The following is a 21,609-nucleotide window of genomic DNA, read 5'->3' on the forward strand; positions in this document are numbered from 1 at the left end:
TTGCGGGTAATTAAAAGTCGGAAAAAGAATTTGAATTAAAAAGTTTCTGGAAGTTTGAATGGATTATTTGCTTACAAATCCAGTAGGGCAGTGCAAAGTTTATTTTATATTCCTCACAATACGGTACATGACAATTATTAATCAAATTCAATATTTTTATAATATAATATGTCTAAAACAAAATACTTATATTGTATTAAATAAAATCCAATTTACATATAATTAACTATGTTAATTTTATGTAATTGAACAATTACCATATTTTTACTATGATAATTTAATATTAATATTATTGTAATATTATAAAATTATTTATCGTACCACGAAAAAAATTTGAATATTTATAAAATTTTGTATAATATTAAAATATTTAATTTACAAACTAAGCTGATAGCAAAATTATGCAGTAGTATATTTTTCGGATACATAAAATATTATTTTCTAATAGTATTTTAGGAGTAATTTTTGCCTTACGCGGTAACCCTGACATACTCTGCGACACGCGTTGCCGGTGTCTCGTAATCTCATTCTCTATTCTCTGTCTGTCTATGCCTCTACGCTGTCAACTGTAAACAACTAAGCGTCGTGTTTTAGAGGTTACCTGTCAGTGGTATTATTGTAATATTTGTAATTTCATTAGATTATATTACAAGTAAACTAATTATAAAACATGGCAAAGCATCATCCAGATCTTATTTTCTGCAGAAAACAACCAGGCGTTGGTAAGTTTCTCTACTATTTATGTTAAAATAAAAGTAATTGTGCAGTTTCATTAAAAACAAATAATTTTTCAGCTATCGGCCGATTGTGTGAGAAATGTGATGGTAAATGCGTGATCTGCGACTCCTACGTGCGTCCTTGCACCCTGGTGAGGATATGTGACGAGTGTAACTATGGATCATATCAGGGGCGATGTGTGATCTGCGGTGGCCCCGGCGTTTCCGACGCTTACTATTGCAAAGAATGCACTATACAGGAAAAAGACGTGAGTATTAACAATTTCAAATGTATAATGAATATTCATAACAACACTTAATATTAACAGATCTAATTGGGTTAAGCCCTTCAAAGTATAAAAAACAATATTTTGTTGTATTCAGGGCTTTGACTATTTTGCAATTGGAAATTAACACACAACATCTATTCAGACGTTTACAGTTCTAGTTTCGAAACTAAAATCTAAAACTGATAATAATTAGTGTGTTCACTTCATTCGTGTTATTTCTACTATAACTGTAAAAAGTATTTATTGTAATGTTGTTTTATTACAGAGAGATGGCTGTCCGAAGATTGTGAACTTGGGTAGTTCTAAGACTGATCTGTTCTATGAAAGGAAAAAGTATGGATTTAGAAGACACTAGCTACTGTGTTATTAGGATAAGTTTTTATTGTATAATTATTTTAAGACATTCATAAAGTTTAGGGGAAATTATGTCCCATAACTTACCGGTTATGGTGTCTCATTCAAATCTAATAAGATACCATAAAAATACCATGAAAATATTTGTAATGTAAAAATGGTGTTAAAATTGAAAAATACCATGGACATGGAATAAAAACATAAATAAAACCCATACACTCTCATAATGTTTATTTCTTTCTATTAAGCTAAGTTTTTACTTCTACCCAATATCTATTTACATGGAAATGCAATGTATTACATACAGGTCAAATGGGATGAAAGAAAATTGAGACAAAACATGGTATAAAAAATAACATGCTTTTTACCATGTTCTATTTGCATCATTCTATATAAATTTTCCATCATCCTATTTTACAGTACTTACTGCGTCTACAACTAATTTAATACCAAAATACTATCTTTCCAAACCCTTGTTATTGTCTATCTATACAATTTATACATTTTAGGTAGGTACCATAATGACAATTTCAATGAGAGCTCCTGATTTTTTGCTGATGGCACTAATGCAGTGATTACAACAGATGCATGTTTGTGTAATCACTGTAGCTGTCAATAATATCCAATGGTTTCATAGAAGTTAATAAATTTTCTGTTGGACAAACACCTTGAGTAACAGCTACGTATAGTGCCGTATGTCTGATGAGCAATAAATGCTAACCCTTTTGGCCCGAGTCTAAGTCCACTTTGGGACTACCAAAAATACAAGTCCAGTACATTTTACTTCTAACTGTCTCCACTGACAACACTTGCGGATGAACTGACGGGGTTGGTCCAAATGTTGGCTTCAGTGTCGTTGGAACCAGAGTATGTAGGCCGCGCCGGTATGATAGGTGACCGAACGCAAACACTGCAACATTAAGAAATATGATAAAAAATTTGTTTAAATGTTCCTGTAGGGTGTAACATCTTCAAAAATGGGTGACCTGGTATTTTTAGGCAGACAATTTTATTGATCTCTGAGATGATTTCAAAATAATGTATGTCTCTTCTCAATATTGTTCACTACAAAGACAGCAGCAAAATGCTTCCATTAATAATTGTTGTGTAATTAGTAACTGCAATTCTAATTTAGAGAATTATTCGCTAAAACACACGTGGTTAAGTGGAATAAGTGTTGAGAAACTTAAAATAATTTTTATTCATGCGCAGAACCATGGTTTTAATATTATTATCTATTAAAATTAGCTTTTAAGTGTGATGTGTCTTGTGTCATGCATTTTTGCAGCCTTTAGATTTTGTGACTGACCTCCCCGAGTTCTTTCTGGAGTATCAGCTGAATCCAAACATTGTCCTAGGAACACCATTATAAAGTTAGAATTTTAGTTCAGTAGGCATTCCAGATTAAAATCAAATATTGGTGTTATTTCCCTCCAATCTGAAGTTTCGTAGTGTCCACTAGTGCCCACTAGATGGCACCACTAGCAAATGTTTGATCAATACACGAGTTTGTTTACAATAGAATTATCTGGGTATAGAGAACAAGTAATTGACAAGTCCAATAAATTATGCTCCATTACTTTTCCACAATGCACTTCCAAATCCCAAGAGTCCCCATCTCGTCGCATATGAGCCACAAAAGTGTAGTACCTATACTTACGAGTTAACGTCCTCTAGTTTCTTCAGGAGCCTCTCGTTCTCTCTGCTGAGCAGTTCCTGGTCCCTCAGCAAGGAGTCTCTCACTCCGAAGAGTTCACTGTTCTCAGCTCGTAATGCTGAGTTCTCCTCCATGTGAAGCTGCACTAATTCCACCAGCTCTGATTGCGGAAGCTGGTACAGTTTATTTGGTTCTATCTGAGTGGGAGTTCTGCGTTGGCCTGTGGAAATGTGAAATTAGGGTTAAATCTATTATATAAAAATAAGTCGGGTTTTCCTTCCTGACGCTATAACTCCAGAACGCACGAACCGGTTTCCACGGTTTTGCATTCGTTGGAAAGGTCTCGAGCTCCGTAAGGTTTATAGCAAAGAAAATTCAGGAAAAATTTAAGAGAAAAGCAGGAAAACAGGGAAAATCATTGGTGGCGAAACGGAGTTCGCCGGGTTTGCTAGTATCGTATAAATCACGTTGCGTGTTGATGTTGCTATAAGAAAACCTAACGATCCATTTTCAATTTCAGTAGCTACCATAATTACGCGACGCTTATTTTATTTATCGTATTGTTGGACCTGTTTTTGACCGCCAAGCGCAGTAGGTAAGATAAATTTGGGAATAAAAAATTGTGAAAAGTATTCTATGCCACTTAAGAATTGAAAAAGTCCTTACTATAAGAATCCGAGTTGTAGTCCGTCTGAACGTGCAGCGCAGTCCTCAAGTGTTGGTTCTCAGCTTGCAAAGCTTCCACCTCCCTCTTCAAACTCAGAATGAGAGCGTCTCTCGCATCCTGGAAGAGTTAAGAATTTCAGATAGGCACCCAAGTCCGTAATATAAGCATAACTAGGTACTGATTGACTGATAAGCCCTTTCTGACTAACGCCCGAATACTGAAATGTTACTCAATTTTAAGTTGTACTTAAATATCGTGCTATCTCGGTCATTTTACAAAGAATTGATAGGGACAGAACTAGTTTTGAGAGCGTCTTAAAATTGAGTAGCGTTTGAGTATTCGGACATAAGACAGGCTAACTAAGTAAGTAGTCAGCTAATTTTATTCAGTAAAATCTTGCGTAAGAGTTTTTGAATAAGGTGATGTAGAACTGTTCTGGTATCGATAAAATTATAGGACCTAATAAGGCCTGTAGTACTTGTGCTTACCATTTTGACGATAGGTTTTGATTTAATCTTCTTAGCTCGTGCAGCATATCGGAGAGTGTTGATCGTCTCGCTCAAGTTTGATCTCGTAGGAGCTATACAGGCGATCTGAAGAGAAAAGGAAACTATTACTAAAAATCACGGTTTACTCACGTTCATTAACCCGTCGTGGGCCGGAAAGCAGATCTACGCGAGACACAATGTATTTTTTATTATTGTCTTATGTACCGGGGTCTTATATATTGTCTTATATACGATAGGTTAATGGAGAAAAGCTCTACTAGTTTCGAGTCATAAAGGGACTCTTCATCATGAGTAACGTTCTTATAAAAATACAATTGCTATCAATTCGCGTAATGATAAATGTCATTGAATATCATCGTATAACCCTCACAGCACGTAAAAAGGTGTTCTATTGAGTTTGCGATGCTTACCATGAGTGTGACTCCATTCCCAGCGAGGCTGTCTGCTAGCAGTTTGGTGAGCTTACTGTCCCGGTACGGTATGTGGCCGCGTTTCTTGCCGTCACTTAGCTGCGCTATACAGTAACCTGATGATAAAATAACTTTGTTAGGTGTTTCCAACTTCAACATCAATTACACAAAGGAAGTAGCAGTAGTCTAGTCTCTTTTGTGGTAGCCGTAGGGGGAATCGATTGCAATGCAGAGAAAGGTATTAAAACAACCTGGTAGAGAAATTCCACATACATACATAACTATATGTATAAATACATAACCTCACACCTGTTTCCAGAAGTGTGCGTTGCCTGTAGGCAGAGACTATGGAGAAATTCCACTTGCATTCTTCTCAATTTAGACTAAGTTTTACTCCTAATACAGCAACTACCATTATGATTTCCACTATCAATCCTCTTCTGACTTAGTTTAACAACTTACCAAGCACCATAAGGCTCCTGTTGATATTGTTGGCCTCCTCCAAGGTCTTGCCGGTGCTATGCGTCCGCTTGGTCATCTCGCTGCCGGCGAGGTCGACGAAGTTGATCTTCCCGTGCGTGGAGCAGACGACGCCGGCGTCCTCGCGCAGGTCGCGGCGCACGCGCACGCACAGCAGCGTGTGCGACCGGGACGAGTGCGCGTTCATCGCGTGCGCACCCACCGCACGGTTGCGCATGCCTGGAGAGGGGCGCAGAGAGATTTATAAAGAAATTCTTAGATTAGGAAAGGGACAAAGTAAGAGAAGAACCGAATGGCTTTTAGTATTGAACTACATATGTAGTATGCCAATTTCGAGATTTCTCAAAATATTTAATGGTTAAAGTAAACTTAGCTGAAGATAGAGGGTTTACTAAAAATATATGTATTACCTTAGCATGTAAACTAATAACTTATCTACGCTGTATGCTATATCTCGTGAAGCTTCAACAGTCACCTACCTTCTTCTAAAACAGCAAACAGGTCATCAAGAGTTTCACAGTCCACCGTGAATAGGTTCTCCACATAAAATCCTCTGCTCTCCTTAGACCATCGCACCTGTAGCGGTTTCCGAGCACTGCCCGGGTTTAGCAGATCTATCACCTGGAAACAAGGTGTAAACTGAGAATGAGAAAAATGAGATATAGCCAGGTACGGGAGAAAGAATCTCAAATGAAAGCCATAGAGAATCTTTTTGATCTATACTAATATTATAAAGCTGAAGAATTTGTTTGTTTGTTTGTTTGAACGCGTTAATCACCGGAACTACTGGTCTGATTTGAATAATTATTTTTGTGTTGTGTAGTGCATCTATCGAGGAAGGCTATAGGCTATAAAACATCACGCTATGACCAAAAGGAGCCAAGCAGAGCGGGTGAAACCGCGCGGAAGTAGCTAGTAAGTGATAAAAACCAAATGTTAATGGTTGTTTTAAAACACTAATGAGAACTATAATTTTTTGTCCTGTAAGATGGCGCCAGTGTAGGTTGAACCTTTGCCTCATTTACTTTTCCATTCCAAAAAATAAACTAGCCATTGGAAATCGTTGCTTATCCTGACAGATGTAAATAGAACAAGCTGGTAACATACCTTTTCATTATATATTTCTAAGAAGGATGCCTTTAGTATGAAGTGTGACTCCGGTCTCTCGGAGATCAGTCGGAACAGGTGGACGAAGGAGCGGACCACCAGGCCGTGTCCTGGATCATATGGACTTGCCCCACTCTCCACCTGTAATACAAGTAGAACCTATGTAGAAGCAAATTGTAAAGTTCTTAAAATTACAAAGTTTTAGTCTAGGCCAATCCAAGGATTAGGTAGAGACGACTATTAGGTATAGGGTATAGGTATAGGTAGTCCGCTACCAACTCCGTTCATAGTAACTGGTTACCGGGGCTCCGGGGCTTACTGCTTCGAGCCGGAGACCCGTTAACCTGTTCCTACGGACGGGTTGGTTATATTTTCAGTCAGTAACCGCCGTACTCAGAGTCATTTAATGGTTACTTAACTTAGTCCTTAGTAATTGTTTTCATTACAAAATCTTTACTAAGGAATAGTTTAAGTAATCATGAAATGTCTTTGAGTGTGGCAGTAATCTGAATCCTATCAAAAAGCCCTATACCTAATGGAGTTAGAAGTTGCGAAGTTTATTAGCCATAAATAATCACTTAGCGGCTATAAAACACAATGAGTGCAGGTCGCGTGACGTCACGTGTCACGCGTTGTAGTTTTAACGTGATTGACTTTATAATTGTCCCTAGTTTGTGTCGAACCATTGTGGTAATGTAACACTGTTGTATAAAATGTAAATTAGGTAATACAGTCGATATAGAATTACAAAGTAACGATAGAACCTAGTTAGGTTGGCTTTAAATTAAGTGGGAAAGTCCCCTAGTCTGTTTCATACGAAGTTCAAAACATTGTTAGCTGTTTGTTAACTAGGTATTTAAGTACGGTAGCTAGCTTTTTTTGCAAACAACTTTATGTTAGGTAATCAGTTATTAACATTTAAGTTAAGTTAAAGTTAGGGTGAAATATTACAACCGATTAGCTCATAGCTCGTAGCACAAAGTTTGTAGTTCGTAGCGCGTAGCGCATAGCGCGAATCTCGTAGTACAGAACTTGTAGCACATTGTTGAATACGCGTAGCGCGTAGTTCTTAGCTCGTAGCACGTAGTTTATTGCGCGTACTTCATAGTCCGTAGCTCGTAAGGCGTATCACCGTTTTACCGCTATTATAGGCGCGCAAATCATCAACTCAACTTGTGAGTTGACTACAGGAAAAGATTTTACTAAACTCTACACCTTGGTCAAAATGCATGTCAACACCAAAACGGCCGTTTTGCTGTTCGTTTAATGGAATTGAGCTTAAAAAATCTATTAAATTATAGTCACTTTTGGGTTTTTACAACATAGGTAGGTACCTAGTAATATCAAAATGATCTACATTGAACAGGGAACCGCCTGTTAACGATGAACTGGTATGCATCGCGTGACATTGTCTATGTTACGCCATTGTTTTAACGTGATTACCTTTATAATTGTCGCCGGTTTGTTGTGAAGCTTTCTGTAAATTGATGAGTCAATTTATCGCGTACCAACTCGTAGTCGCTTATCTAACTTATACTGAAGTGAATTATTATTGTCTTATGATCTAGATTCTAGAAGGAAAACGCTTAGATAACATAGGGCAAGGCAGATAGATAGATATGCTTATAGTACATTTTTTGCTAGTTAAGTAAAGGCTTTTTGTAAAATATTGGTCATTAGTCAGTCAAAGTATAGTACCTATTAGTCAGTCAAAGAAAAAAATCTCATTCATTTTTTTAACTATTTGACAAACCAGAACCACATGAAGGCTTGCGGTACTACACCACTGGGCTAGAGCAATAAGTCACTCAATAATAAACCCTCAAAAACTAGCCTTAAGTTCGAAATCAGCCCTATTTCCAGAAAGTTCATACACGGTTTACTTATCAATGAATCTGTCGCAATCATAACCCATCAATGCACTATACACACATACATAGACACAATGTGTCTAGTTTCGATCGATAGTAACCACGAGGTCGGAATGGCCTGTCATTTCCAACCGTTATTAACTTATGTTCACACTAAACTGTAGTTACGGATGTTTGGCTGTCAGCTCCTGATCTTTAGTCGTTGATAAGGGAATTGTTAAGGTTTTACTTGTATGATGTTGATGTTTTGGTGGTTTTTGGAGTGTTTGGTTCTGTTATTGAGGTACCTAAACTACTTACCTATGTGCGATTAATACTGGTAATTGTTTCGTGCACGTACCGTCACAAGTGTGAACATATATTTTATGTACGTAGCTTTAGAATTATAAGGGCCCGTAGTATATTTTTTAATGTGCGAGCCCTTAATTGTATTTATTTAGTTATCACGAAATAAAAATCGGTTGAAGACCTTAATTTTTTTATGGCTTAACCTCTCGTATGCTGGTATATAAGACAACAATAGAAAACACATTGTATCTACTAAGGGTAAATGAGCATGCCGATCACCTTATGGTGAGCAATCGCCACCACCTATCGACACCCGAAACAAAAAAGCGGTACACGTGCGTTGTCGTGTTTTGAGTATTAGGAATTTGAGGGTTGTTGGGTCGGGATTGGTAAGGTATGTGTTGTTTGCTCCGTGTTTTTTGTGATACATATATCACTAAGATCGAACTCTCGTTAATTTTTTAATCTTGCTAGATAGGTACGTGGTGAATCAGGTGCTGATTACTAAAATAAAGGCTCACCAGCCCCGGGGGTCCAGTGAGTGTGTGTGTCTTCCCGCTGCCGGTCTGTCCGTAGCAGAAGGCGGTGCATGAGAACCCCTCCACTGCCATCTCCAACAGTCTCTTAACTCCCGAATATTCTAGAATGTCTTCCTGCAACATTATTTTGATGTTACTCATCAGTCAATCGATTATGCTATTTCAAAGTAAACTAAGAAATAGGATATCTTTGTTGGTGTTTATTAAAGTGATATCTTGGGGCTCGGCTAAATTAGATTATTAGAATTTCGTACGATAGGAAAGCCTATAAAAGAGAACAATTATTGAGAGAATGTGGAGGTAAATTTGGAATCTATGGAAAAGGTTCTTAACGTAACGCAGAAATATATTTTTATTTATTTACATTACAAACTGACACGTAGGTACAACATTACAACTCAACAATCTTATTTAACTACTTGAAAAAAAAACACAAAAAGTAAACTAGCAAATCAGATATGAAAATGACAAACGGTAAAAAAGTTCAATGTACCTGCGTGGCCTCAGGTTCGAAGACCACATTATAGGAGAAGACCTTCGCCTTCTGGCTGGGCGTGGTGTTGTGGCAGACCACCTGTCCCTTGCCGGGGAACTCCAGCAGCATGCGCTCACCACACGAACGCTCCTTCTCACTGATTGGCCGCACTCTAACGTAGACAGGAGAAATAAGCAAAGCTATGGTAAATGATCTGTACTTATTACAACTTTCAAAATCTATGCGTAACAGCACAAATATGTACTAGGTTTATTAGCGGAACATTTCGGATTCATCAGATTTTAGATCATTTCGGGGCTCATCATTACCGAAGATGCGGAAAACGTAAAAAGTTGTCGTGGATCTGGGGTCTATTATGTTCCAACTGAACGAGATGGTTTTTCAGTCAGTAAAAGTCTAAGTCTCGCCTCACCCAGGGCGGGAGAAGCTATTTGATGACATTACATTGACATTACCGTTTCAAAAAAGGGGCTTGGTGACCGTTACAGTGTATTCTATTATCAAAAAAAAGAATCGCGCTTCGGTATACGACGTTTTTTATTTATTTATTTATCAGTGAAAAAAACCATAAATAATAGAATAGCAATTTGTTTCAAAGTTTGTAATGATAATGTTCCTTACATTGTTCACTGTTACAAATAGCCTAACCACAGAGCTAATGACACCAGTATTAAAATTAAATGCTCACAGTTCAATAAAAAAGGGGAAATTACGGAAATATTTACATAGAAACCATACGGAAATATTTATATACAAATGGTTGAAATTAATCTTAGAAAAGTGTCGTGTATCTTGTACTTGGTGGTGGTTTAGACCATCGATCAATCAGGGGCGGAGTCGTCCTTTCAGATTGAAACTGATTGTGTGAAGAATATTCATGGGCTTGTATTATAGGGGACTATTGTTTATTTTAAGTATTGTTTTAGATAGTAGAATATATAGATGTTATAATTATTGATTTAAAACTACCTGGCAAGCTACAGCCTGGCACAGGAGACAATTCTGATCACGAAACTTTGGGTTGAAATTACTGTCTTGATTTCCTTAAATACTTGCTTTCAACTTGATATGTTTGAGATTTAATGGGACTAATTACTGTTACTTCTTTCTTTCTTCTTTTTTGTTATTAGAAACAGTCTAAAAGTGTTGAACTCTAGGCATGTCATACAATTTACAGTTGTCTCCGGAGAAATATATAGTCAGAATTTATTCATCAAATATTTTAGTAGGCTATAATTATTAATAACCTTCTATCATAATAATTAGGACCGTCCAAACATGAAAATATTCACCAAAAAACAATTGAGATTTCTTTTGTTACTAAAAATCAGAATTCTGCGATTCATTAAACATCGTCTAGGTGAAGAAATTCGTCCATTGTCAAGGTGTCATTCATACGATTATCGATTTGTTAACATTTAACAATATCATGTCAATAACCCAAATACCTAAGTCATGTTCGATTAAAAGCATCGATACATAACACTGTTCTGGCAATTATTCGCCGATTTATTCTGTGAATCGACTCTCTGATTATATGTTACAACTGTTAGATACATTGTTATTAAAAAGGTTGATACAGTTTAATGCATTAATGCTGTATATTGCACCTTAATTGCTTATGGTAAAGGTACATTCTATGTTGAAACTAAGTTTGGTGGTAGGTATAGGAGGACCGTTGGCAGTCATTTCGGTAATTATACTGAAATTCAAAATCTAGTTTAGATACAGTCTTCACTTTCTTAAAGCTTACTTTAGAACGAGCAAATAGCATCATAAAGGACTGACCAACAGACAGAGATTTTTAATATTATTATATTTGCTCTGACGTTTAAAAGTGCCTTCGTAGCCTATTTGAAATAAATATTTTTGATTTTGACTTAAGAAGTTTCACATTCACGTGTATAGTCTCCGGAATCCGTATCTTACCTGACGACGACATTGATGTTGTCTTCATCAGCATTGAGCGTGGTGCTGGACCCACGTGTACTTCTGTCCAGGCTACCAGCTCTACTGCTGCCGCTGAAATTATTGGCAATGATTAGTATGGAAGCAAATATTATCAGGCTATAAAGGAAAAAATAATAAGAAACAAAATGTTACAGCTGGGTCGTTTACAACTCTCTCAACTTAAACTTTAAGATCTTCATGGATGAGACAAAATAATAAAAGTTCAGAAATAACAAAAAATTCCATCTGACGCTGGATGGAGTTCTAAAGTTTGTCCTCCCAGCACTTGAGTATAGAATAAAACGATGATATTTTAGGGTGTTTAGAGAACAAATACGATAGTAGATTATTCAACTAGTAAAATAAGCTCCGTCATTGAACAATTTCTTAGAAAAATAAGCTTTACAAAGAAATTGTTTGTTAGCATAGAAAACAGCTATTTTTCTGCTTGTAATATTAAAGAAGCCATTGTTTAAAGGCCAGCCGACCTAGATATGAATGTTTGCTTTATCTAATAGTCAGCCAAGGGACAATTTTCTCTACAAACTGTCACTGAATTCTTTGATGTCAGAAATTGCTTATTTTTTATGCATGGAGAGTAATGGTGCTGGCAGAATCGATTCGTTGTATGACGTGCTTTTTGATTTTGCATTCTGAGTTGATGTCAAGGTCATGCCAAGTAGTTATTATATCTAGAGGATCAAAATACGATATGATAGTTTTCGGATATGGTTAAATTCAGGGATTGGAACTGTGATCATTAAATGTGGCTCCTCATATGAACTTAATTTCCCTACTTACTGACTAAAACCACACTTGCTTTTCGAGCCAGAGCCCCGGTAAACCCGCTAGGTAGTCCGCAACCTCGGTACTTACATATGCTGGGGTCTTGATTTGGAGAATCAAGTGCGTCCACAAGAAAGTGTTTATAGTGAATGGAGTTCAAATATTTTGTTTATTGAAGTAGAATCGACAAATCTATCCAACAAGACCAGATATATTACATTTTCCTTTTACCTAAGTGAACATTCTGATCCGGAGCTATCAAGCGGATTTACCAGGGTCAGTCTGACACTCCCTCTCACCACGCCCTGGCGAGAGAAAACATTGGATGATTTTCCCCTCCTTAAAAAAACCTAAGTAAACAAAAAGTTCACAAAGTTGCAGTACTTAACAGTTGATGGTATGCAAATGTTTATTAACCAATTCGTTACCTCCACGGTAATTTATTACTTTGTCGTCCGCCATCATGACTGTATCGAATTTAATACACGGTAATTTGAGCAAAACCTGAAGGAAATGTAGCGTCCAAGTATTTCCTTTGCGTGGTAATCAGGAATCTCACGCCATCGCCATGATGAATTATGATGGAAGATTGAGTTTAAAAATAAACTTGTAAATAAGGTAGTGGGTTTAAGAGCTTTGGATTTAAGAGGATTATGGTTTTATTCTATTTATTTAGGTAGTTCCTAATGTTATGTTTAAAAGATATGTATGTGTAAAAACATATAATCATACAAACGGCGAAGGAAATCATTGCGAGGAAACTTGAACTAATTTCTAATTATATTAAAGTGTTATGCAGATTTTACTTTCTTTAAAGCTTTTATAAAACTTATTAGATCTACCTAATTATAGGCAAGAAGGAAAAAAGAAAAAGATTACCCAAACATCAATCTACCGATAATTTGACTAACAAAAAGTCTAGGAACTTTTCCAGCAAAACCAATTCATGCAATAAATAAATAATTTTAATTAAACACTTCAGGTAGTAGGCTCGCGTGATTTACATAAATTGTCGGTGGAACAACAAATTGTTCCCAGAAATGCTTTTAAGTGAGGGTAGTTGAATATTCAAACAGATTTAGTGGTGATTGACAGCTGGCGAGTTGTGGCGTCGAGTTGACTAAATGCCAAGGGCTCGCCTGTTGACCGCTGGGGCAGTAGTCCGCTATAGAACTACTTACCTCTAATAAGGCTTTTGCTCTTTCACTTTAATTGAGGATATTGATGCCATTTAATTTTTAGGTAATGAAAACAGGACGACCTAAGAAAAGATAATTAATTAATGACAAGGTTTTGGATTACTTGATGACGTCTGACAAGTAACTTGATAACTGAGTCAGGGAAATGTTAATTGAGTAGTCGTGCTCGTTTTATTATGAAAGACAATAAAATCAAAAGGTATTTCCTTATTAATATTTGAAGGAAGCTTTCCCTGGGCTCCACAAGAAAGAAATAAGAATTCATACAGCCAATATTTTTTATTTATGGTATTTTCTTTGTTCATTTATATAACACTGTCCATATAATTTAAAATCGACGTGTCGTTCTACGTTACCTATTATTTACCTATTATCTACTGCCAACCTACGCATTCGAAGAAAAACTTTTCATTGTGTTATTGATACTTTTGTTTAGCTACGTAATTTCTAATGAAAAAGTGAGTTTGTTTTATATAAGTTTAAATCTATATCCCAGAACAAATATTGATGGTGCTGCGGACAACGTAACGGGTTACTGGGGCTCCGACTCAAAGCAGAAGTAGGAACGGGGTGGTTTTTAGACAGTAGGAGTTTTACACTCCTCGCCTTAACCAAGGCGGGAGAAGTAAAAAGGAACAAATATTGATGAATTAAGATGTAGATGGAGATCCTAGACATACCTAATGTAAAATAGCCTAAGATACTTAATTTTGCGAAGAACATTAAGGGAAAGGACTTAAATCACGAGGTAAATCAAAGTTAGAAAATTCTTATTTGGGATGAACGAAGTAAAAACATCTGATGTTAGAAAAATCTTATTTGTGATGAACGAAAACTAGTATCTAGCTTCTTAACAATAAAGTCTATAAAACCTTTAATTTACTAATCACAGCTTAGCGCTTACTTGACAGGTCTAGAAACTGAATAGTTCACGGCCAAGGCTGAACTACGTGCAACTGATAGCATACGTTTACTAAATTATTCAACCCAGCTTGAACTGTGATACTAACGGTTAACGGTGTAGTAGGCAATCGTACCAAATTGATTAATTACGTAGGCGGTACATAAGGTCACTTAGCTTTAACATTTAGTCATTTGTAAGGGTTACTTGTGAAAACAAACTGATTTGTGTTGAATGAGTCATTACAACTATGGTGGTAATAAACGATGAATATATTATTAAAGGTTTTGTTGTCAAAGTTAGTTAGAAACTTGGGTCAACTCTGTTAACTTTGTACTTTCCACAACTTTTCGAAATATTTTAAATTTTTTTAGTCACCGCCCCACACTAGGGTTTTCTCCTGTGACGTGAGTGCGTTTACAAATATCTTTCAAGTTCACATACACATACATACACACCCAGAACTGAAACAACAATTTGTAGATCAGACAAAGAGTTACTCCATGCGGGAATCCGACGAACCCGCTACACGTTGAGTGGCAGCCGGTAGCCCAGCCACCGCACCAATCGTGTAGTGAAATTTTTTATTTGCAATACTGAAACATTAATTACTAAGCGACAGACCAATAAACATGTCCACGTTTATTAGCATAACTAAACTTAGAAAAGTAAAAATCGGAAGTTTAACTATAACCCGAACGTCCATTAGTGCCCTATATATGATGGCACTAGGCTAGCCCTCCATTACGGATGCACATTGAAATTTATGGAAATTATAAGATAACTGACCAAGACAGCATGAAATCATTAAATAAAACCTTCAGGGATGAACAAAGGGCATTAATGACGCCACTACTATGATGCCTGAAAATTAAATCAAAATTTTCTTTACATCTTAACCTTGGGACTATATTCATACCGGGCAAATCAATATCATCATTTGTTAGAGAATACTTTCTATCAATGAATGGGGAGCGGTGAGCTATTTGGAGCAAGGCTTCGCATATCAATACTCCATTAACTGCTGAATGGTAAGGGTTAATTCGTTTAGACATTTACTGTAAACTTCATACGTCATCGGTGCGATTTGGATTAAAATGTTTTGTACGACATGAATTGAGGGAAAAAACTCCGGGTACCTAATGTACGTTTTTATAAAAAGTTTTTAAGTACTGTGCGCTGATAACTAACGATTTTATACTACCTTTTTTCGTGTTAGAAAAGAAATCAGAAGTTCTGCTTACAGAACAGTAATTTAAAAGCTAGTTTTCATGTCAATCACCTAATCATAAATCAAGTCAAAGGTGCTTGAAACTACACTAGACATCGATAAATTATTCACATAAAACAATCCGTCAAAGTGTAAACCTGCGGGGTATCGATAATAGAGGGGCTCCTAGATTACACGTTTGAAGTGTTAAGCACTTTCTTGGGATGTGACCACATTGCGTGTTTCGCGCCATAGCTATGGCCCATAGTGATTCATTACTTCGGGAGCGAAGGAAACTTGCGTACAGCCTACTCAGTTACTCATGCTTTTAAGTTTTCGTTGTACGTGGAAAACAGGAAATTGCGTAGTTTCAGTTAGATGTTAGTCATTTTATGTAGATTTTTTGTGAGTAATCTTTTAAGTGGTATGATTTAAGCAGCTTTTATTTCGCCTACTTTTCACCAGAAAATTACTACACAGGTAGGTACTCTGGTGCGTAGTCGCACTTTAATAATGAATTTTCTGGAATAACTTCCGAATTATAATGCAATAAACGGTTTGACTTTGACTTTGAATTATTATATTCCCTAACCTAATTAACTATACTAGTCTTTTTAATTTAAAATTGCTTTATCACTAAGTTTGAAACCGATGACAAGTCTAGCCTAGTCGGTAAACAAAGTAAATATAATATTCCGAAAATCCTTTACAAAAAGGCCAACACTAGAACACGTCATTTCAAATTCGTAATCGTTTGCCATTTTAATGACGTCATTAATTCTGTTAAAACGATAAAACTTAAATTAATGCGTATGAGGTCATTTTCTTTTACTAAAAGGTTACTTTGTATGAAATAAAAGTTTCTAGGTAAACTGTGAAAGGGTTTGTACCTACATAGGCTACACATTATATTGAATCAAAAGACTTTAGGTCTGGCCTGTCTGGTTAGTGTTAGACCATGTTAGTGTCAATTATTATCTGTCGTGTATTGACGTTTTTATACAACTTGAGGTCGTGCAGAGGTCAAAATTTTTGTTGCGGTATTAAATTTTTTGTATGCTTTTATGTATTGTCGTGTTATTTTACTGATAAACAGAAGCGGGTCCCGTACCTCAGCAAGTTCCGCTTGTTTACAATGTGTTGGATATTTGGTTAGCATGATGATGATGAGCTTTAGTCCTTCTTGGGTCGATTAAATCCGATCCTCATCGGCTACATATGATACAATAATATTTGCTGCCATCGACTTTAAATAAAGGCACCTATTAACATATTAGAACGACCAGCATGAGTTTCGCACGTTTATTATTTAAAATAGGTAACCTTTACTTCAGTAAAAGCTACACTTCTAGTATAATTAAATTACTGTCCCTGTATTGGCTGAGCGACTGGTAATGAGTAGTGTAATGAGAGTGCTTATTATTTAATTATCCATTTACGCCAACTGTTATACTTTGACGTCAGCTGTCTGGCCAAGTATTGAGTAAGTATGGACTTATTCAAGCTATGAGTACCACAACAGATGGCTAAAGTCAGTGGACTTGGTATTCAAGGACTAAGTATGGCTACCTGACAGTGTAAGGGTCAAGATCGCTATTGATATGACCTTGGTGTTGCAACACTTTTAATTAAGCTTTTGCGTTGCATTTTTCTACTACTACGTAGTTTGTGGGGATGAAAGCCTGTACATCAAGGTCATTTAACGTTTTCATTCGTTTTAGATATTATTGCGAAATAATAAATTTGTTTTTTATATAAGTAACTTTAAATTTTTGAGACAGGTCGACATTAGCTTGCATTTATACTTCGATCTTTCGACCATCTAGTTCTTACCTATTCGTTCAAAGCATATTTAATACGATGGAAAAAAGGAGAGTCTAGTTTTGTGGTCTACACAACATACTGTACATTAATTAAAATTTGCGATGCTACCCAACTACTTATAAAAAATGAATAAAGCTTTGATTTATTAACAACTCCGGAGTTAGTCATTATTTATATGTTGCTGCTTGTGAAGTGATCATACCTGCCGTTCCTGGATCGACTTCGTATGCTGTCATCATCACGGCCCCAGCCCTTGGTGAGATTTGGCAGTCCCAGAACGCTTCTGCCTTTCGCCATTCCACCACCTGGCTGTTCCGTGCTGCGAGCTTTCCGCGTCTTTGGTTCTTTAGCTAGTAGGAAGTAGATAGGAAAAGGTTACAATTAACTGTTTGGAGATTTTTCGGGTTATGACAACTTTGTACTCAAAGACTTACCGGCCCTAGTCATTAAATGGTTACTTAATTGACCAAATACACAATTAAAGTATTCAACCAATAATTTAGGTTACTATAAATCTAGCTTCACAGAGTAATTTTTCCTGGATTTGGTCCTAGGATCGCCAGTCCTATGCAATTGTTTTCGGAACAAAATTTTTACTAAGGAATAGTTTAAGTGATCATTAATTGTCTCTAAGTAAGATAGTTGGAGTCATCTATGTGAGATGAGATCTATTAGTGGATAGGTAGGTATCTGAAAACCCCTTGTGGTACGTAGGGAATAGTTGTATGAGAAAAAGTGAAATGATAGAAGACAAATGGTTTATTTTTTCAAAACACGTGTGGCGACCCGAGCGTTAAAAAATCTCTAAGGACTTACTAACTTCATGAAAACTTTCAATAGTGTTTAAGGTTTTAAGTTATTTCGTAGATGGTATTGAAAGTGATTGTGTTAATGAATCTTTAAGTTTGTGGGCGTTTTCAAAGTCTGTTTCTACCAAAACTTACCAATCTGAATAGTTAAACTAGGTTTTCCTAAATCATAAGTACAATAGACAGGTATTAAATAGAAGAGAGTGCTTATTAAGTCAAGACACAAGAGACAAACTAAATTAAAAATTAATATCGACTCGAGAACTCACATTTGGTGCTGCCGGCGAGAGTTTCAGCAGACCTGGATATATTGCGGGATAAAGATGTTGGAGGGGCTCTCATGGGAGTCGCCTGTCTCTGCTGGTAGCCCATCTCTGACCTCACAGGATGAAACAGTTGCAGATTCTTCAGCGCCATAACTTATATCGACCATTTTCACTTCTAATCAACATTTGAAATGTTTCACTCGCCAACTCCCCAACAAAACTAAATACAGCCAATTTGTAACCAATTTTCAAAGAACAATACGCGAATAAATGGCGCGAACTAGAGCTTGTTTCTGATAACATTATCACATGATGCGGGCGCGAATCAACTTTCTAGAAAGTTTATAAGTCCTCAAAATACACAGGTTTTGTCAAACAACAATCACGTAAATTCAGTGATGGCTAATTATCGTCATAAATAAATTGTAACATAATCTATTGAGCCTATGTCATAATAATCGATGTCTCCATCAATGCCATGTGAACAAAAATGTGTTAAACTCGATATGGAAGAATGTACAACGAAATTAACACTCCACTAACAATTATATCAATCCAATTTAATGTTTAAAGATTATTAAAATTTGTTTTATTAATGGCGCGAACGGAATGGAGGGAATTATTTTTCTGTGGTCAATATGGCGGACGCAACTGTCACATACGCGCGCGAGGCACAGACTGAAGTGTTTTCAGCCAGGGTGGTTTAACTATTTAGTGGGGTTCGAGGGTTGGTTACTTATACCTAATTTTTAGCGGTAATTATTACGCTGTAATTTTATATTTAATGGATTATGTTTTATTTTATTCAAATGATTTTTTATTTCAAACTAGAGAAACAGTAGGTTGCTTAGAACTTGACAATTATTTTTTTAATTCAATGTCACCGGGGTATAAAGGTTGCGTAGTTGCCTACCCACCTATTTCTAAATAAAACAATAATATGAATTTCGCTGATCTGTGACAAAAATGTGCTTAATTTCGTTTACGAAAATTACTTAACAAAGTGCAAAACAAAATCAATATTTTTTACAAAATAACTAGAATTTTAATTTAGTTTAATCATTGATGTGGATGGTAGCTACCTATCTAAAAAGTTCACGCGATACAAACATCAAGTCGTAAGTGTCTTTTTTTCAATATTGTTTGTTTTGTCGCCCCATTAGCGACCAGCATGGAATAGTGACCGGCGACGGCATGATATCACATTTTCATTTATTTCTTTTTGTTTTGATCGATATGAAATTACTTGAGTGAGCGATGAGCGTCTTCTTCTATGTAAATACTAAATACTACCTACTAATAATACTTAATTGTGAATAATAACTAGTCGTAGTAATATTAGTACGTATAAGTTATAACTACTAGGTAGATTAACCTATACCTAATTACCTACCTATTTTCTACAAGCATAAAGTCTGCGTAGTGTGTATTTTGTCTTCGTTAAAAATATTGGTGACAAGTGATACCTTAGTTCCAATTACATTAAAATCTTTACATATCTTCATACTTTTGCGAGACTGTCCCGACAAATGTAGGTAGTGCCAGCCTCTAGTTACATTTAGTGACGATATTAAGTGCTGGCCAACTGACAATGACTGGATCCAAAAAGTATCAGACTCTTAGTGACTAAAAATCACCCCGTTCCTAGTCCGAGTCACTTTCCGAGTGGGAACCCCGGTACCTAGTGGGTACTAGGTAGTCCGCAGCGATCCAAAAAGCTTAAGATTTATCTCCGTGGCGTCTTATTGGAGAGGATAAAAGCCTCAAGTTCAGCAATAGATGAAAATATGATTGATGCTGCAAAATAATGCAGGTTATGTACGGTTGCCATTTTAATAATTTTTACCGTTTTTTTGGACAAATAAGACGATCCTAAAATACAAATTAAAAGTACCCTTAATCGACGAGCATGTATGAAAAGATTGATGACTGTTGATGTAGCGAAAGAGGCGTTCTGTTGTCTCTGCCTACCATGGGAGACAGGCGTAAGGTTATGTATGTATGTATATTATATTATAACACATTTTTCAGAAAACTTTTCTTGATAATTAAGAGGCATCAAGTCGCTCTAAACGAAGCTCCATCTAAAGTTTACATACACATATTTTTATTTATTTTTGTTTATACATATAGACATCTAAATATAATACTTTAATATAAGAATAATTTTATTTAGTAGGTATAGAAGGTCAGCGTCCTCATGTATTTGTAAATATGTAAATGTGTATGTAATAGTTTTGTACAACAAATGTAAATACTATAATTTTATTACAATGTATTAATTTGATACAATATTAAAAATGTAGGTGCTAGAAATTAGAGGTTCATTCATAAAAGTCGGTGCCTTATGGGACCTCATATAAAAAAATATAACTCAATGGTAAAAAAATGTAAATAGTTTAATATTAGGTATCTATAAAGGGTTCAATAAATATTACAATGTAAGTTTAGGTTAGGTTTAGGTTAGGTTTAGGTTAGGTTTAGGTTAGGTTTAGGTTAGGTTTAGGTTAGGTTTAGGTTAGGTTTAGGTTAGGTTTAGGTTAGGTTTGGGTTAGGTTTGGGTTAGGTTTGGGTTAGGTTTGGGTTAGGTTTAGGTTAGGTTTAGGTTAGGTTTAGGTTAGGTTTAGGTTAGGTTTAGGTTAGGTTTAGGTTAGGTTTAGGTTAGGTTTAGGTTAGGTTTAGGTTAGGTTTAGGTTAGGTTTAGGTTAGGTTTAGGTTAGGTTTAGGTTAGGTTTAGGTTAGGTTAGGTTAGGTTAGGTTAGGTTAGGTTAGGTTAGGTTAGGTTAGGTTGCACACCTCCGTGGGAGCTGGAGGCGTGGGTGCTCGCCAGAGTCTATGATTGGACGGCAGAGCGGAGGGCGCGCGGAGAGCACCCGGCTCATGAGGTGAGGGAGGCCGTGCGGCAGGAGGCCAAGGAGGCCATAGTCGTCCATTGGGCGGACGACCTTGCCGCTGCTGCCTTTGGCAGACGAACGCTGGACGCCATCGGGCCAGTCCTCCAGGCTTGGCTCGAGCGGCCGTTTGGTTTCCTCTCCTTCCGCCTGGTGCAGGTGATGACAGGCCATGGCTGCTTTGGCTCATACCTGCACCGCATCGGGCGGGAGGAGAGCCCGTCGTGCCACCACTGTGGCGCAACAGCGGACACGGTGCGGCATACTCTGGAGGAGTGCCCATCGTGGTCCGAGCCGCGGCAGAATTTGGTTGCGGCGGTCGGAGCAGACCTCTCGCTCCCTTCCATTGTTCGCGCTATGCTGGGGAGTGAGGAGGCATGGGCGGCGGT

General features: G+C 36.7%; 2 protein-coding genes across 4 annotated transcripts; one reads left to right on the forward strand and one right to left on the reverse strand.

Annotated features, from left to right (window-relative positions):
- The first annotated feature begins 506 nt into the window (after positions 1 to 506).
- LOC118269410 (PHD finger-like domain-containing protein 5A) lies at positions 507 to 1,587 on the forward strand. The gene is made up of 3 exons (XM_035584519.2): positions 507 to 722; positions 795 to 985; positions 1,272 to 1,587. The coding sequence occupies exons 1-3, from the start codon at positions 671 to 673 to the stop codon at positions 1,359 to 1,361; spliced, it is 333 nt and encodes a 110-aa protein (XP_035440412.1). The 5' UTR covers positions 507 to 670; the 3' UTR covers positions 1,362 to 1,587.
- On the reverse strand, positions 1,427 to 19,128 carry LOC118269409 (kinesin-like protein KIF12). Of its 3 annotated transcripts, XM_035584518.2 has the most exons (14): positions 18,333 to 19,128; positions 17,457 to 17,604; positions 11,314 to 11,406; positions 9,382 to 9,535; positions 8,871 to 9,002; positions 6,191 to 6,331; positions 5,563 to 5,704; positions 5,066 to 5,302; positions 4,604 to 4,719; positions 4,173 to 4,277; positions 3,684 to 3,801; positions 3,021 to 3,237; positions 2,670 to 2,714; positions 2,147 to 2,270 (listed from the first exon to the last, which is right to left on the reverse strand). In XM_035584518.2, the coding sequence occupies exons 1-13, from the start codon at positions 18,478 to 18,480 to the stop codon at positions 2,693 to 2,695; spliced, it is 1,773 nt and encodes a 590-aa protein (XP_035440411.2). In that variant the 5' UTR covers positions 18,481 to 19,128; the 3' UTR covers positions 2,147 to 2,270; positions 2,670 to 2,692. The 3 variants fall into 3 exon arrangements, with proteins under 3 accessions (XP_035440409.2, XP_050555737.1, XP_035440411.2); XM_035584516.2 differs by lacking the exon at positions 2,670 to 2,714 and having other exon boundaries at positions 1,427 to 2,270; positions 18,333 to 19,126; XM_050699780.1 differs by lacking the exon at positions 2,670 to 2,714 and having other exon boundaries at positions 2,138 to 2,270; positions 3,011 to 3,237.
- Positions 19,129 to 21,609: the final 2,481 nt, after the last annotated feature.

This window comes from Spodoptera frugiperda, chromosome 2 (assembly GCF_023101765.2).
Source record: "Spodoptera frugiperda isolate SF20-4 chromosome 2, AGI-APGP_CSIRO_Sfru_2.0, whole genome shotgun sequence".
NCBI classification, from domain to species: Eukaryota; Metazoa; Arthropoda; class Insecta; order Lepidoptera; family Noctuidae; genus Spodoptera; species Spodoptera frugiperda.

Excerpts from the sequence above, each read along its gene's own strand:
- LOC118269410 (XM_035584519.2), top strand. The coding sequence starts at position 671 with ATGGCAAAGCATCATCCAGATCTTATTTTCTGCAGAAAACAACCAGGC. Across the intron at positions 723-794 it reads CAGAAAACAACCAGGCGTTG|CTATCGGCCGATTGTGTGAG; the intron begins GTAAGTTTCTCT and ends ATAATTTTTCAG. Across the intron at positions 986-1,271 it reads GCACTATACAGGAAAAAGAC|AGAGATGGCTGTCCGAAGAT; the intron begins GTGAGTATTAAC and ends GTTTTATTACAG.
- LOC118269409 (XM_035584516.2), bottom strand. The coding sequence starts at position 18,480 with ATGGCGCTGAAGAATCTGCAACTGTTTCATCCTGTGAGGTCAGAGATG. Across the intron at positions 4,720-5,065 it reads CAGGAGCCTTATGGTGCTTG|GTTACTGTATAGCGCAGCTA; the intron begins GTAAGTTGTTAA and ends TTTTATCATCAG. Across the intron at positions 2,271-3,020 it reads AAACTAGAGGACGTTAACTC|TGTTTGCGTTCGGTCACCTA; the intron begins GTAAGTATAGGT and ends TTAATGTTGCAG.